Source organism: Strix uralensis, chromosome 7 (assembly GCF_047716275.1).
Source record: "Strix uralensis isolate ZFMK-TIS-50842 chromosome 7, bStrUra1, whole genome shotgun sequence".
NCBI classification, from domain to species: domain Eukaryota; kingdom Metazoa; phylum Chordata; class Aves; order Strigiformes; family Strigidae; genus Strix; species Strix uralensis.
This window is the reverse complement of record NC_133978.1, coordinates 27,007,011-27,025,062: the sequence shown is the minus strand read 5'-3', so window position 1 is coordinate 27,025,062 and position 18,052 is coordinate 27,007,011. Positions and strand designations below refer to the sequence as shown.

Sequence of the window (18,052 nt, the reverse complement as noted above, 5' to 3'; positions counted from 1 at the left end):
TTTTTTACCCTGAGCAGCAATTCTTCAATATGATGTAAGCGAACACCATCCAAGGTTTCCACCTATGTGTAGATACTGCAGGTGACAGTCATATTTGCATGTTGAATATGTTGCACTTTGGCTTACTCTTTTATTACTGTACTTGTTTAGTGGTAACGTCACACCAGTAACACAGTTGTGTGTAGATCTATGGCGATTGATTACTACTTTGTAATTAAGGTGCTATTTTCAGACGCTTGCGCGAAGCCTTTCCTACTCCGAGAATTTGTGAACCCAACCAGAGACCAGCCAACAGGTTTCACTTTTCTTTGCCCAAAAAGCTTCTCTTTTTTTGCGAACAAGTTTTAAAACTGACTGATGCTGAGACTTTAAAAAAAATTAAAATAAAAAAAAAATAAAAAATTTAGAGAAAAATAAATAACACAAAAAGTGATGTTACCCAAGCAAGGCCTTCTAATAAAGGAGTGGCCCCCTCACCCATCCCTCCCTACCTGTGCAAGTCCTGCTCACATCAGTTTCCTTCCATCCAATTAGGCGACCTGGGAGACCCAGCCAGCACCATCCGGAGGGACTACAGAGTGGTGATGGGGTACCTCCAAGAAGCTTGCAGGATGGAACCAGGGAAGGTTATGGCCACTCCACATCTCTTAAAGTACCACTGGCTCGATCACTCCAGATTAGTGAAGAACTGCTGAGCAGAAACCAGTTTTCTACAGCTGCCAGCCATGGGCCATCTGGACTACAGAATCATGGACAGCACTTAATATTATCCAGGGAGGCTTCTTGGGCAAAACCACACTACGAATTCAATTTCAGCCGCATGAAATTCAGGGGAAATGGTGCACTCAGCAACATCAGTGACCTTCCTTTTCTTACAGAAAACTCTGCCTTTCAAAAAATGGCACTTCAAACTAAACAGGATGGGAAAAAGGACGTGAGCCATTCGTCTCCTGTGGATTTAAAGATACCACAAGTTCGAGGCATGGACCTTTCATGGGAGTCCCGCACTGGTGACCAGTACAGCTATAGCTCTTTGGTAATGGGTTCACAAACGGAGAGCGCGCTTAGCAAAAAGTTAAGGGCTATCCTTCCAAAACAAAACAGGAGAAGTTTGCTGGATGCTGGACCAGATTCCTGGGGCTCAGATGCTGAGCAGTCTACCTCTGGACAGCCGTATCCCACCTCAGATCAAGAGGGAGATCCTGGCTCCAAGCAACCTAGGAAGAAAAGAGGGAGATACAGACAGTACAACAGCGAGATACTGGAGGAAGCAATCTCTGTGGTTATGAGCGGGAAAATGAGTGTTTCCAAAGCTCAGAGTATTTATGGGATCCCCCACAGTACACTGGAGTACAAAGTTAAAGAGAGGCTGGGCACTTTGAAAAACCCTCCAAAGAAAAAAATGAAATTAATGAGGTCGGAGGGGCAGGATGTTTCAGTAAAGATTGAATTAGATCCCCAGGGAGAAGCAGCACAAAGTGCGAATGAATTGAAAGATGAGTAGGGATGTTGTAGAGTGCCAATTACTTTGCAAACTGGGTGAGCACTACTGCATAGTTCAACCACCACTGAGCGCACCTGATTCTCCTATTTACTGCAATGCTCTTTGCAGTTTAGCATAGACTTGTGTGGACACAGGCGAAAGGTGTGCTCTGAATGTCACATTTGTAAATTTTTCTAGCCTGGTATGGTGCAGTTTCCCTCCTTCACCTGCCCGCTATCCCCCCTTCTTTTTTTTCCTTTTTTCTTTCTTTTTTTTTCTTTTGCCTTTTGCATGTTTCTCTGTAATAGAGAGTTGAGTTACCTCACAAAGAATGCAGATCTGTGGAAGTGGACATCTTGCCTGTAGAGCCTGCCTGAACTTCTGGTGTTGGATTTTTCATGTCTGCCTTTATAGAAATAAGTCCACTTTGTTAAACTGATACTCTCCTAAAACCAGGCATTTTTCGAATGAGAATCAGACTGTCATTCTTCAAAATGTTTCAGAGATCTTTTTCCCCCTCCTTTTCTTTGATCCAGTTGATTGAAAGATTTAAGCTAAATCAAGTTACTTAGGCATGGTACCTTTCTTGAACTCAGAGATTTGTTTATTAGATGGATAATCAATTGGGTCTAATTAGGCTCTCCACTATTTTCTTTCTAAATTAAACGTACTTACCATTCACTGTCTGCTTAGTGCTCACCCGGAGGGGAGGGGCGGGGAGGGAAAACTTACATACACTACCTTCAGAATATGTCAGTTAATTATTTGTAACACTACCTTCGCTGTAGTTTTGTTTGATATTTTTGAAGGGTGATATTTAGACTCACCTGCTTGAGGATGTAGCCTTATCTCACGGAAGACAAGCTTCTCGCAGTCAGGAGCAGTCAGGGTACACTAAATGATGTATTAGGGTATGCCTCATTATAACAGAACTATGGTTCTTTGTGACCTTTATGCTTTTTACAGACTTGATTCTGAGTTTACTAAACTATGTGGTTCCAACAACTAGTTTAAATGACTCTAATCTGGGGGAGGGGGATTTGTGTAACAAACTACTGTGATACTGCAAAAAAAGAAGAAAAAAAAAAAAAAAGCCCACACAACAGTGATCTCAAACGTTACAACCTCAGTAGTCTGCCCAAATATCCACATTAGTGAAGGAGCTTTTTAATGTTCAGGGAAGAAGTAAAACACTGGTAGCCTGATCTAATTCAGGCTCTGCATCATATCTATCTGTAATACTGTCAGGGTCGAACACTCAATGAATGGGTGTTTCCTTTTTAAATATTACAGTTGCCAGTAGCAGGAATTAATCTAAGTCCTGCTTTTTTGTTGTTGTTTTTGTTTAATCTATTTTGATAGTGGTTTAGCACATGCTAGAATAAGCATTTAAACACCGTAAAAGCACTCCGTAAACCACAAATCCAGTTTTTTTCACTATGATGATATTGTTATCATTATATGGAGATCCAGGAAAAGTTTTGTACAGAACTTTTATCTTTGATACTTTCTGCAGGAGTGGTCAGTAACTAGGTGGAGCTTACTGGATTTACCACAGTATGACCAAATCAGAATTGCTGGTTCTTCAGGTAGAAACAATTTGGTCTTAATCTGTGCAAAAGGTAGATAGAATCACCATTTTTTTCCCCATTTGCACAACCAAAAGAAGCATTGGAGTTTTTGTGTGAGAGCATATAGTGATGTCAGTGATTGAAAGTGGTTTCTCAAAGTTTATGGGAGGGTGGCCTAGATAGTCCTAGGGATGCTGAATGACTTCTGGAACAGTTGATTCTATTAGCCTCTCCCCCTCCCCAGCAACTTCATATTTTCAAAGGTTAGGCACACCATTGCTGTCGTTTTAAATATGCACTGCTCATTCTTGAAACAGACTGGGCATTTGGCCCCAAGTATACTTTGTTTTTGTTTACTTAATATATTGTAGTACTCAAAATCCTGGTTCCTCGTAGCTCTCTAGTTGTCATCTTGGCATTTAAAGCAGTTTAAGCTCAGTAGCAGTATATAAACTCTGCAATACGTTCCAGTTTAGCTGGTGATTGCAATAAAGGCGCAGTTAAACGTGTGGTTTCATCTGCTGTTGGAGGTTATGGTAGAAAGTTTGCTGCAAGTTAAAAAAAAAAAAAAAAGTAACACAGTTTTACTGTTCAGAGAGGTTTAACCTTTTGCAGTTGTCTTTATTTAAGCAACATGAGTTGAGTTTTATAAAACTTGTCACTGTAGTGTATGTGGAGTGCTCATTTTACTAACCTAAATATTTTGTATGTGTATGTTTAAGTGGGTGACAATCGTGCAGCAGAAGAATGGTGTGCCTACCCTTTAATGCTGCAGTTTTAAAAGAGAATTTGTCTTGTCATTTCAGACTGTAGGCTAAGAATTGTAAATAGATAGTGAGAAGTTGAGTACTCTTTATTTGCTTTGGTTAGAAAGTGGATTTTTTAAAAAAAAAAAACCAACAACAAACCAAACGCGTAACTTTCTCAGTTTAAATGTCCTGAGACCTGAAGATTGTAATACTCATGTCTGCAAAGCTTTTAAATACAACACTTGATCTGTGATAACTTAATATTCAGGTAATCTTTCTTTTTCGAGAAGCTTTTGAACAACCATATTTCCTCCAAAGGTCTCTGTTTAAAAAGGAAAAAAAAGAAAAAAGTGTAGATTATTTTTTAAGCACTAATTGCATTACGTTGGTAACTGCAATATGAAATAGCCATTATTGTTTTGTGAAGCATGGTTGAGATTAGTTAGTGGTCCCTTTTTAAAATTTCATGAGCCTCTCAAAAACTAAAAACAAATTTAAAAAAAAGCTGCTGAATATTCAAAAGATATATATTTTACCTTATTGTAGGTTTTGTAAATTTAGTCTGTAATATTCAGGTGCACCTTTTAATGTTACCTTTTTGTTTCAAAGTCCCATCTAATGTACTTTCTCTGAGGTGATTCATCACATAAGACTAGTATCACTCTAAGTGCTGCAGTGATCACTAATGTTTTCTTTCATTTTTCACTACATATTTTTTACAGGCGCTTTCAGTGTAGCTAACTAGTAGTATTTGGGATCATTTTAAATATATGATTGGAATTAATGTTTGTCCATTAGCATGCTTAATTTTCTGCTGACCAGCAGTTTGCATGGCCAAAACCCCTGGTTGACCATATTTTGGTGTGGGAAGGTGTGGTTCACTGCTGTCTTTGTAACAAAAGCCTTGTTTCTCATGTTATTTCTGGTAAGTGGATGCTTATGTTACTTGGATCACTTGGACAGGAGAGAAGGTTTAAAATCTTTCTCCTGCTGCTCTTTTGAGATCGCATTAACGTGTAACATAGACAAACTGCAACCCTGTAAAAATCGAGACGTCGTTAGGAGGAGGCCTTTCGGGTATTTTTTGTCACTAGTTTTCTCTTATTCCCGAGAATGTCCATCCGATGTAGTTATTGGACTTAACAGTATTGTTGTGTACTACGTTGATGTAGCTGAAAAAGCCTGACAGCAAGAAACTGTGAATAATATTTGTGGCAGTCTCTGAAAACTAGTTTTTCAGTCCAAGTATCATGAAGGAGAATCCCTCTCCCCTACCCCATCCTAGAAAAGTAATTTTATATTTTGTGTGTATAAAGTTTTAAGAATCAAGTTTCATATTGTACTGAAGTTTAGGTGTCGCTTGGTAAATCTTTGCTGCAGCATATAATTGAAGATGAGTAAGGCTTAGTGTGGTAGGGGTCCTGGTGTGGAGTTAATTATCGTACAGTTCTGGTGAGAAAGCCCAACATGTATGAAATGTGTCCTTTTTTTTATTTGGACTTGTAAGATGTAAAAGTGCTTTTTTAGAACTCTGACCTATTACAAACTATTACCTCACTTTCAGCCAGCTGGATCCTCATTCCACAGTGTTGTAGGCATTATTGTGGCCGTAATGCTTGAGTACAGCTGTAGAGTTAAAAGTTTCCGGTTAGATATTGTAAGGACACGTTTTTGGACTCGTTTTTATTTCTGTCAAAAGATATTTTATTTTCCAGTCATTCCCTGATCATTTTTTTTTTAAAGGCTCAAGAGAGTTTCCTTTAGAATTTTTTTTTTTTTTTTTTTTTTCCCCTTCCCCTGTTGCGCAGAAGTTGCTGCATAAGCAATACAGGTATGCCTTTACTTTCTTCTTGTTGCAGAACTCATAGTTTGATGCTTGCATGACCAACCCTATTGCTAGACCTGGAGTCAAACTCTGAATTTTAATAGCAGTTAGAAAACAAATTATTTTTAACAATGCAGATGTAGAGGTAGGATAGTGCCTCTAGTCAGAGAACACGGTCAGCTTCTGTGTTCTCACACAACTCCTATACCACCTCTTTTGTAGAGCTTTCCAGTGCTTGAAAATATTCCTAAACATGGGAGGCAACTGCACATGTGTTTAAACTGGTTAAGAGCAGACAAGGAATAGTCTGTGCTTTGTCTTGTGGCAGGCCGACATTTGAGTCTAAATATTTCTTTCATGAGAACCCAAGAGTACATTGCCTTCCCCTGGAAATTCACAGGAGCTGGCAAAGTGATTCAGGGGCTTTAGGGTTGAGTATGCTTTGTGTAGATTGGAACAACTTTTTACTTCTGATTGAAATGCTTTTTATATCATCTGCAACAATTGTTATACAGGCAAAACTGGAACTACCATGTGTTTCTTTCCAGTTTACTTTGAAGTAATGCTCTTAAGATGTCCTTGAGTCTTAGGAGAAGAACACAGTGTCCATGGAGTGAAGGGAACACTGTGCCGTTCCCTTGTTTCTCAAAAACAGTGTGGCTACATCTGTAATGTAAAGAGCTCTTTCTTCAGTGAAGACAAAATTTTAACTCTTCAGTGTAAGAATGCATTCGCTTGTTGCAGTCCAGACTCTTAAGAAGGCAAAATTATGAACCTGTACTGAAAGTTCTGTCACAATATTTTTAAATAGCTCAAATTCTCTGCCAGATGTTAAAGGTAGAATGGGAAGGGTTGTTTCCCTCATTTTCATGAGGATCAGAAACTTCTAAGTTTTCCCCACAAATGTTTCAGGAACTTAATGTAATTTCAGTCTAGGTCAATGTTGCTTTTTCTTGGCACTAGTAAATAATGTTGACTAATACTGGTTTAAAAAGCTGTACCTAAAAAAAATTGTTTTGTGACTAGTTTTGGTACCATAAAGGTTTCCACTTGATCTCGAATTATATTGAAAACTCAGTAATTAGAACCTGAAAATCTGCACTGCTAGTTATATGCAGTTCTGATGGGTGTAGCAAGTAAAATAACCACTATAGTTATTAATTTCTAATTATCCAGTGTATAAACATGATGTACTGAGATGATCACTAAGCAGAGTGATATTGTGGACTCAGAATGATCCGTAAATCCACTCCACATATATCAGAAAAAACTGTAAGTAGTTACAGCATTCCAGTGTCCATCTCTCTCCCCCTCTCCTATTCTTGCTTTGATTGGGGCCAAGTCTCTGTACCAGTATTACAGCAGCAGTTTTGGACTTCATGTCCTATTGAATTATGCCTATATTCAGGTATTGTCATGAAAACCTTCATATTAAGAGAGCTTTATTTAATCCTCACAAAAATCTCTTAGCTTGGTTGCAAAATCAATTTTCCTGGGCGACGTGCTAGAAGGAAGGATTTTTTTCAGCCTGTTCAGGGCATCACCTTCTTAAAAACAAACATCCCCGCCCCTACCCCTGTGTTTGTCTCTACTGAATTGGTAAGTTGAATTCAGAAGGACTCAAGGTGATACTCTGCCTTAGGAGCAGGGATTAGGACACAGACTTCATTCTGACTGGAGCAGGAAAAGTTAATGTCAGAAAACAATTTTTATAGTCATCGCCTAGTCTAACTCAATGTTTTTTCCTACTCGGAAATAATGAAGACACTACTACAACTACTAATACAGTTTATCTACTTGGTGCTACATTTCTCAAATATTTTTGCAGATAATATTTTTTATGCCTACGTGAAAGCACGTAAACTTTACTGTCACTATAAAAAGCACTTGTCTGACCTATCCTAAAGTACCAGAAAAGGGATAAATAACTGCAGCACTTTTTCTGTTACAATGCCAGAGTCTTAATTAAATCTGGTCTTCAGGTTATGAGGTATTTTAAATGTACAATCTAGGATCACTTAACGGCTTTTCAGGTCAGATCACAAGTTCTCTTGGGATACTAATCTGTCTTTTAAAGACTAGTACAACAAAATATTCTGAAGTTCAGGCAGGGGATGTATATATACATGCCTGATATTTTTAACTAATCATTTCAATAGGCCATTTCAGGGCTTGACATTTGGAATCTGGGATGATGGGTAGGGAAAGGGAAGTTTCCCCAAACCGAAAAATCATTTTGGACCATTGTTTAATGTTCAGTTTGAAAACTATATCACAAGAAAAATGGGTAGGGATTCTTTCTCCCTTATGCCTTCAGGGAATGAGTAGTATTTAGAATCTCTGGCTGAAATTCAAGCCTTTTTACCATGTAAATTTTTAATATAAACTCATTGACATGCTTTTTACATCTGAGGACTGAAAATGGATCTTAATGTTTAAGTTGTGGAATGGTATATTTCTTAAATGAAGGGGGAACATTTAAAAAAAATAGATTAGAATACCAGCATTAGTGAGCTTAAGGAATTTTAGTATGTAATAGCAAAGTATAGCAAAGTATTTGATTAAAAAAATTAATCTTGAATTGCTAGTCTGTAACTAGGTGCATTCTAATTTAGCAGGTGAATATTCTTTACTTATCGATATATGATGGGCTTTTTGCAAATAGAAACCTTTATCTGAGTCCCATGTGTTGCTTGTACTGATGGGATGTATGCTTACAGCAGCTTACTGCTGCTTTAAAATGTATAAAATATGTTTTGAGTGTTTGCTCATAACTCTTTCTAACCTCCACTTGTTAAATTGTCAGACATTGGTATTTTATCAGTCCGCAATGTAAGTTTAAACTAATGTTCTTAGGAATCCAACTTGTACACACACTGTTTAAAAACCCTCAGGGACAGTTTACACACTATCCTCACTCAATTCAGGTACTTGTACTCTCTTCTTAAACCTAGCAGTGACTTGTATTTTGTTTTGCTTTTCTTTTGACGTGCTGATAGCACATCCTTGATGAATGTCAACTTAAAACTCAGTTCAGGTATCCAGGTATAACTCAGCCAAACGGATTTTAAAGCTGCATATTTACTCTCCAGCACACAGTGCCTCAGACACTTATAGTGGCATTCTGTATATTCAGTTATTACTACTGAGCAGATCGCGTGGGGGTTCCTGGTATGTATTGTAAGAAATTCCTATGTATATTATATAATATGTATTATATTATATACATATATAGTATATATGTTATCTTAAACTTATATATTTTAAAATGCCACTACTAGCCAGCGCAGCTAAAAATGAAATACATTCCCAGCTGCTCCTGCCAACGGCAGAGGCAGCTTCTTAACGTGGCTCTTGCTTCTCTCTCACCATAACTACTTCTAACCTCAAGCACGGGTCCTTGGCTGTCTGACCTCTACACTCTAGTTATGCAATGTCCTTAGAGAATTCTGTGCACTGGCCACTGTGATGGAAACCAATGGGCCGGGAGTGCTTTGAGTTTATTAGTAATTGTTCTGCCAAAGTTGGTGTTTGTATGACAAGCGTGTAAACCTGTCAGATAATCAGCAGAGGTCCAAGTCGGCAGCGGTGTACGTAGTCGCTTCCACCTAATTGGTAGGACCAGACCCTCAGCAGGTGTCTCCTCTCTCATGCTGAGCACTAATTCAGAATGTGTTGGCACTGAACATCTGTAGTGACGGGCCTCCGTGCTGCGCTTGCGAGGAGGCGAAACTTTAAAGTAAAATCTGCTGTTCTGCTCTCGCAGTGATCTGTTGGCAGTCGCAAGTCAGCAACACCTCTGCTTTATTATTTGACACTTTACATCTAAAAAGTCTTCTCTTTCTATTTATGTAACCCATAGTCTTTGAAGAGTATGGAAAATGGCATTTCTCTCTGACCTCTAGAAGTTCAAGTGTCATGGGAAAAAAAAACAGGAACCCCCCCCCTTTACTCTTATGGACCTCATTTCAATATACTGTTTACAGTTTGACGGAATTGTATAATTTAATATTTCTCTTGTACTGTAGTTTATATTTATTTACAGATTTTTTTTGTACTGTGTGATTTGAATTTTTTGTTCCTTGCTATGATCAATGTTTTATGTAGTAGAGCACTTATGATCACAAATTAAGGTTTTTGGTTTGATTGCACTACATTAATTTTTTTAATGCAGTTCTGATTTTTTGACTGGACTAAATAAGCTGTGTCTTAATGTATGTGATAAGTACTTTAAAATTTTTATTTCATGTGGTCCATTTATTTTTTGCATTGTATGTCAAAGCGCTAATTCTCTTGTTGTGCATGTGTAAGATTTAATGGCTCCATTGTATTATTTGACCATGTCATTTTGGAAACACATTCCCAGCTGTAACGTTGTGTATGGTAGTTTTCACTGGATGCTAGACTTTTCAAAACCACTATTCTTCTAATAAATTTTGTTGTGAAAAACTTTAAGGGGTTCCAATTCTGTTGTTTCTAGTGTGCTTTCTAAATGCCCGCACTAATCACCGGAGGTTATGAAATGCAAATTATCACAAATTGAGAGAAGCAGGGGAGGAAGTGAAAACAGAAGGTAAAGCAAATTCTAGCTGAAGGATCGAGCTTTGGAGTCTCTGTGCTCTGTTTGGTTCATGTCCTAAAGAGGATTGGCGATAAAGCTGCTTTAGCAGCTGGGTAGGGAATACATGTGAAAGCTGAAACGCTGTCTCGTACCAGCCTGGTCTCATGAACTCCTGTACTCTAATTTGCTCTTCCCTACCAGCCACCTTAGTTTCTTTCATGGTAAATAATTTATCTGGTGAAGAACGAACAGTCTCTTGGGGGGGTGGGGAAGAAAAAAAAAGTGGTGTAGGCTTGTTCATTGAGCGCTTAGTACCGAGTCAAGGTAGGAGCAGCAGTAATAAAAGCCTGGCTGGGTGCCCTGGCCTTGCCTCGCGCGGTTCGCTGTGGCTCATGTGCGCAGTCTCGTGCCCGCGTTGGGTTAGGTGGCGGGGCAGCGGCCCTCCCGCACCTGCCCACCTCCCTACCGGGGGAGACCGGACCAGGCTGGGGGAGGTCGCTTAGCTGCTCGCTTGCACCAGTAGGCAGTGGCATTGCTTTTATCTCTCTGCAGCCACCAGCCCTCCCCTGGCTGAGGGGACAGGGCCCCAGCTCCTGATTTAACATATGGAAAGCTCCAGCAAATCTGTCCTCCTGTCCTTCTGCACAGAGGCACAAGACACACTCAGCAGTGACACCACGCTTCAGCTGGCCCTTGTTTGAGACCCATGTTTACTTTCTTGCGACCGTACTTTGGGTTGAACTACTTTTGACGTTATGCATTATTGATACCGAAATGCCGAATACTAAAAAGTAGGTTACAGTAAGTGGTGTCTAATGGAACCCATGTGAGTTTAGGCATTCCTGCTAACCTTTGTGTTCAGTCCTAGGATGATTTTGAGAGTGATGCATAGGGATTTCCTAGCTTTAGGAAAATTTATAATGCTGCACACTGTCTAGCCGAGGCTGCTTTTCTCCTGAGAAATTGCCTTTCTCAGCTTGTGCTATTGAAAAGTAGGTAATTTAGGGTTTGCGTTTGCTAATGTGATTTTTTTTCAGTGCCTTTTTTTTAAGATCCTTAAATAACTGTTACATTACATACTAACTATTGTATTCCTTGTATACTAATACTAGTATTAAAAACAAAAAGCAAAATTATAAGGTAGCTGGGTGTTGTCATTGGTTTAGCTTTACTGGGCAAATCTCTTTTAAATAAAAAAACTTGGTTTGACTAGAGACTGTATCTTACACTTACTCAGGAATAGTGAGTCTTTATGTGTAAATGGCTTGAAAGCCTTGTGCTGTAAACTAGCATTTATCATATTTTTTTTCTGTATGTCTGAATACATCTGTCAAATCTATGAAAATAGCCTTTGAAAGTGATGAACCATATTCCCATCTGCCATTCTTTAGGATGTATTACACTCTGCAAGCTTTTCCCAGAACATTTTTAATCGACACTTTTAGTCCTGCGATTATCAGAAATACCAAGTTTTTCTGGTTTTCCTGGAGGACTTGCTGATGGTCTCGCACTGTTAAGCTGAAGTTGTTCAGACTTAAAGGAACACAGTCTCAAATTCTTCTTTTAAAGCTGTTTTCTGTATTACAAATTTGTATCATGGCAAGAGTGCACAAGATGTTGCACCCAGACAGAAGCATCCATTGCTGCTGTTGTAGAAAAGAAACCTAATTAGCCTTGTTAGGCAGCTTAAAAATTCTTCTGCTAATTTGCCTCAGCTCGCTTTGACTCAGGATGGGTTTTGAGCTGCTCCATTTGTTATTGGAAGAGGCAGCTGCCTCTTCTGAACCCGCAGGAGCATATCTGTTCCCGTTCTGAAATATCAGATCCTTCATGGACTAGCAGTGGACTGTACCCCCATGTACCCCTGGGTCACTGTCTACAATCCAGATACTCTAACAGATACGAAATGAGAGGTGCTGCTGATTGCTCTTTTGTGAAAATGTGTGCTTCTGTGAAGGGAATTGCAGAAAGCCTTAGGTCACTACCCGCAAGTGTTGCGGTTAATACTAAACCTGAAAGTAGGCAACTCCCTGACCTCAGCCAGCGGGATCTGAAACGCTCTTGTGTTGACAACATCAACTTAAGTTTTGTGAGCGAAGCTGATTTAATTAAGGAAATTCCTGAGCATCACAATTCCATCTTGTGCAACCGAAACCGAGCCCCCGTGTCATGGCTGCTCAGAGTCAGACAGCAGCAATGCAAAGCTTACTCTGGCGTCCTCGGTAAGGCGGATCACCAGTGGCTTTCCTGCCCGAGCGTGCTGAGCTATCTAATTTCCTAGAGGCATGACAAAACTGTGTCTGGGGGGAGGGGGAGAATTTAAATCCCAATTCCGGAAGATGCTTCAGCAAATCACTGTTTTCTTGATCTGCAAACTCCGCTCTGGTGAATACCCAGACATGGGTATTTGCTGAACTGTGGTTTTAACTGGAAGTGAGTAGTGGTTCTTGGACCTGTTTAGGAATATGATTCATGTACAGAGGAACAGAGGTACAGACCAAAAGCAATTTCAAAAACAGAGCTTGAAGTGTTAGGGGCAAATCCGTGAATACGGTGTTTGATACAATGAGGTCGGCAAAGGGATTAATATAAAAGTTGATCTTTTTAATATAGTTATTCTCAAGACACTTTAATATATGTTACAATGCTGGAAGGATCCCAGATAACACTGTTTGTGGGAGTACTGTTTCCCCTGATCTGGTGCATTTGATGCAGACTCTGTGACTTAAAATCCAAGATGTTCTCAGTTGTCTAGTAGGAAATTCAGAAGAAATCTGAATGACTTCACACTTGTGAATTGTGAATTATGAATTAATTAAGTTCCTTCTTGCCTGACTCCCTGAAAACCCCAGACAACACAACCTTTAAAAGCTCTTTTAGTATCATGAAGAGGGAGCACAAAACAATTGCATCTTATTTTTACAGGTTGCTTTTAACATACCAGAATTTAAAGGTCGCATTTGAAATAAAACTTCCAAAATCGTCTCTTGCCTCCTCCTCCTCTGCAGGTGTCATGCCGCTGTGCAGGAGGTCTATTCCCTACACACTTGACTAAACAGCAGATTTTTGTATGAGATGGCTACAGCTCAAATCTCCAGGAACTGTTTAAAAGCTCAGCTAAAATCAGAAGCGCTTAAGGTGTATTTCAGAGTGTAGAAATACAAGCATTGCTGCCTGAAAATGCAAAGGTTGCCTGTATGAAAATACAGCTGCATTTCCCCAAGAGACCGACCAGAGTTTCGGGCTGTGACCTACCCAGCGCCCGCAGTAACGCGGTGAAGAGGCTTCAGCCGCACAGTAACGTGGGCAGAGGCTTCAGCCGCAGCCTGGTCGAGAGCCTGCGGCGGATCCAGCAACACGCTTCTCCCAGCCCGCTCCTGCTCTGTCTCCCTTGCTGCTGTTACCTGAGCTAGCTGGATCGCAGCTTGCGTGCCTACCTTTGCTGGACTCCTGCCTCCAGGTGCAGACCAGCCAGCCTTGTGCGACAGGAGGAGTGGTTTGTCTGTACAGGGTTATCAGCTAACTGTCTGTAAAAATTATAGTGCTAAATAGGCAGTTTTGTTACACCTGCTAAGGTTTGGTTTGGGTTTTTTTGCTGACGTGCACCCAGATCCCTCCTGCCCAGCTAATAAAGTGTAGGGCTTGCTTAACTTGTTTTGCAATGACATTCCTAACTTTGAAAGGAGCTTTTATGGTTTCTTTTCTTAAAGCCAAGCCTTTGACTGTGCTTTTCTTCTCACTGAGCTTTAGAGGAAGGCTCTGACACTAATTGTTGAGAGTTACTCTGGCTCTGCAGGGGAAGAACTGACAGTGGGAGAAGCCAAACAGCTTCCCTGCTTATGTGAAGGTGTTTTCATACACACAACTGGTACCTGTGCTGGGACCCTTGCTGTCATCTCAGCCTGAGGTGCTTGCTTGGAGAATCCGCTAGTTTCCACCACACTCCCCTTTTAGGTGAAGCTAGTGGTATCGGTTTTTTCATGTTTTCAGATGTACTGTGGTCACACACGGTATCTTCCTCAGGTTCCTTTTAGGCCTTTAAAGCAAGTAGCTGCGTGTGAGGTGTTAGCAGTGGTTTAAAACAAACTATTTGACTTTGAAAGGAGACAGTAAAAAAAAGACGCTGTAGGATTCTGGTTTTGCATAAGAAGCTGTCATAACTAATGTGCTCTGTTTGTATGGAAATACAAGTTTTCTTCTGATCATCAACAGACGATATTTTCTTCTAGTCATCAACCGTCAGCCTGAGATGTTAAAGCTAAACCAGCTTACTCAGTACCTGAAGTGTGTTCGCTAACAACAAAGCTCGCGTTGGACTGTGGTGACAGTTACCTAACCTCACCGCTTGCTAGAGGTGTGCCTAGCTGTAATTCAGTGAGCTTTTCTGCTGATGCACAAAAAAAAGTAGATTTTTGCTCCTGTTTCAGGACCAGTGTTGGCTTTTCGCTAACAGACACAAGTGCGTACAGTAATTGTGACTGATCAACCGCTGTTTAATTCTAGTCTTCTTGCCTATACCTGTCCTTATGTCGGTGCCTTTACTTTTGTTTGAGTGTAGACTGGATTGGTAGTTGATAAAAGCAAAAATAATGTAACTCTGGATTTAAAAGAAATACACTTTGCAGCTTCTTTAATGATCTTATTATGAAATTAGGAATAAAAATTAGTAACAAAGCTTAAAATCAATATAACCTAGCACAAAGTGACAAAGGTAGTGGCTTAATGCTGGCAAAGAGCAGGTTGATAAGATTTGGGCTTTGGCTGTTTCGTCTGTTCTTTTAGAGCTCCTGAGTGAAAAAAAAAAAAAAGACTTTTCTCGTGAGATTAATAGGAGTGGTGAGGCCTCAGCAGGACAACAGGGAATTGGGCACTCAGACTTTTGTGGTTCAAAAATCCCCACAGCATATGTGGTTCGGGCTCTGGCGTTGCCATCTGAATGTGTGAGTCGCTGTGAGAGAGGATTTTTCAGAGGTGGTTTAGCTGTGATTTCTAGGGTTGGTCCCATTCTGTATTTCTCTGGTCATATAAAGCACGGTAAAAATGCCAGCATCCCGTTAGTGCTGTGGTCTCGTTACCACTGCGTGGTTAAGCATGAGTTCATTTCTCTGAGCTTTCAGGGTTTGTGTAGTGCACTTACTGTTAATACAATAAAAAACATCTGTGGTAGAGGAGATCCATGAGTGCTTGATGGGCAGCATGTGCTAATGGGTCATCATTGCTTTAGTTTCATCTCCAAAGGTTAGGGACTCATTTTCCTGCTGGTGGGAGCAGTGGGACCAGGGAGGTGGAGAAGTCAGAGGGAGGCATCTGTGAAGGCATCCTGGGGGGAAACTGCCTGGCTCTGTGCTCACTCTTTCCTCGCTGCGCGTGAGGAGTGATGAGTCACTTTGGCTTTTTCCAAGGGATCTGTTCCTTTGCAGGCATAAGCTGTTGTTGATAAATTTTTTCCTTTTATTTTTCCCTTTATGGCAAACCAGCAATTGATGGGTTTTGTCCCCAGTATAAAGAAGCAAACAATACCTATCATTATGCTGCAGAAAGGAAAATTGCACAGAGATAAAGTACATTTTAACTGCAGCATCCAATTATAAAGGGTAAACCGCCAAAATCTAGGATGCTTTAAATATGGTAAATAACCCTGAAGAAAACTGGGTGTATTAGTGATGACGGCATGTTACATGCTAAGGAAGGTGTAGTTCCTTGCCTCAGTTTGCCACGTAGCTGGACAAATATCGGATGCATGGGGGAGATGCGACCTTTTTTATTTGCTGTGGTTAGACAAGGTTTATTTGTTAGTCTTCCTTTAGCATTGAGATGTGTGACAATGTAAATGAAGGAGAAAAATGATTGTGGGCCAGAATACCAAGGTGAATTTTTGAGAGGAGAATAGACTCTCTTAAGAGGGGGTGGAAGGACAATAGTGTGTAATGACAAGGGTTAAAAAAAAAAAAGAGATGATGTGAGGGATGAGCAGAAATGGAAGGATGAGAGGTTTGAGCTGAAGGGGGGGGGCATGTGCATTAGCGCAGAGGAAACCTCTCCCCACTGGCATGCATAGAGATATTTCCTGCCTTATGTTTTGGTTTCTTAATAGTTATCTGACTATAAAATTAACCTACATCATTTAATGGTAGTTGAATGGCAGTTAAATTAACCCACTTTCAAAATAGAGCTTACCTAGCCCGTCAGCTCTGAGACAGCCTCGTCCCCAGGCATCCAGGGCTGCAATCCACTTCTCTGCCTTAACCTATTTCCCAAGCAGCCAGCCGAAGTGGTGCACCAGAAACAGGGTTTGTTGCTCAGCTTGGCAGTTGACAGAGAATACGGACACATATCAAACCGCTAATTCATATTTCACTAGGCGTTTTTGTGCAAGGAGGTATAGCATCGGCACGTGGGGAATGCTGCTGTTAGGAGTTGTGATACTGTTTCTATTAACAGCATGGCCTTGATTATCTGAGGCCCAATTATCTGAATCTCCAGGTTATCTGAAATGGGGTCATATCCCCCAACGTCTGTTAATTGCACCCAAGATACCCTCTGGTCTCCAAATGTCTTCCACTGGCCCCTCCCAAGCTTTGGCGACCGGGTTGTGCTGAGTGTGATTAGCTCTAGTGAGTGCTCTACCTAGTTGCTGCATTTGGTTTTTCATATCCATGCTGAAAAAAAAATATCCCAGATATTTGCAGACTTTAAAATCCTTGAAGATTTCTAGAGGTAGTGGCTGTGCGTGGCAATGTGCCTGTTGGAGCTGGGACCAGCGATGTCTGCAGAGATGCATTTGGGTTTTCTTCCACCCCACAGGTGCAGCCCTGTAGTATAGGTGCAGTTTAGGAGTGGAAGATGGGATTTATCACAGCACAGCATATCCTGCTCAAAAACCTTAATTTACTGCAGATGAGTGCCCCTTCGGTGGGGGGGTTTGCCTGCTGTTGAACCTCTGTGGTTGCAGTGGCTCCAGCTGACCTGTGTGCACGTCCGAGGGCTCCGCAGGGAGAGCTTTGTCCCCAGTTTACTGCAGGACAGACGGGGAGCCCACAGTGGTGGGCTCGGGAGCAGGGGAGAGGCTGTACGCCTGCCTCACCTCCAGTCCAGAGCCAGCGTGCGCTCCCAACTCATACCCAGCACTGGTAAAGATACTCAGGGCATCCCTCCCTACTCCACACGACTGGTCCCTGTGGTTCCTTCTCCCTTGCCTTAACTGGGTGCTGCTTTTTTTAAAACATGTGCAAAGCTGTGAAAATCATTGTAAGAACTTTTTTTTTTGCCCTGCATGCTTTTGTTATCTGTCTTTTGGTGCTATCTATTTTTCTATTTATTCTGGTCTTCTGGTGATATCTATTCTTTTGGAGCACCTAGCTCAGGGAAGATGCTGAGTACTGCCTCAGAGAGAAACGCTCATGGTAACTTTTTTTTTTCCTTAAAGGAAAGATCCCAGATGTCCTTGATAATTAGAAAAATTAGAAGGACAATTCTGGAAAGGCTTTGAAAGCTGGTATGTAGAATAACGTTTCCAACATGATAAATTTCCCTTGGTTTTAAAGCAATAGCTCAGTGGTAAGATTTTAATTAGTCATTAAATATTGTATTAGAAGTATTAAAAGTGATGATAAACTACTATTGAATATGGTTGGGTTAGTTACTTGGGGAAGGTGGGAGTGGAGGAAGCTATAACAGGAATATAAAAAAGATAAACTTATTTGAGGTTACTGTTGTTTTTCTTAATGTAAGACCACCTTTGGTTTGTTTGATTTTTATTTGGCTACAGGTGGGGAGAAGGTGATTTTTAGTGTTTAACTACTTTAAAAATAAATTAACAAACACAAGACACTACTCTGAAGGGTTAAACGTCTGAATCTGTAA

At 40.5% G+C, this 18,052-nt stretch overlaps 1 protein-coding gene across 1 annotated transcript in view; it reads left to right on the top strand.

Annotated features, from left to right (window-relative positions):
- LCOR (ligand dependent nuclear receptor corepressor) overlaps positions 1 to 10,083 on the top strand; it is a 61,409-nt gene extending 51,326 nt beyond the window's left edge. Inside the window, exon 5 of the mRNA XM_074875096.1 lies at positions 535 to 10,083. Coding sequence (XP_074731197.1) covers positions 535 to 1,504 — 970 coding nt within the window. The 3' untranslated portion in view covers positions 1,505 to 10,083. The remainder of the gene's footprint in view (positions 1 to 534) is intronic.
- The last annotated feature ends 7,969 nt before the right edge of the window (positions 10,084 to 18,052 follow it).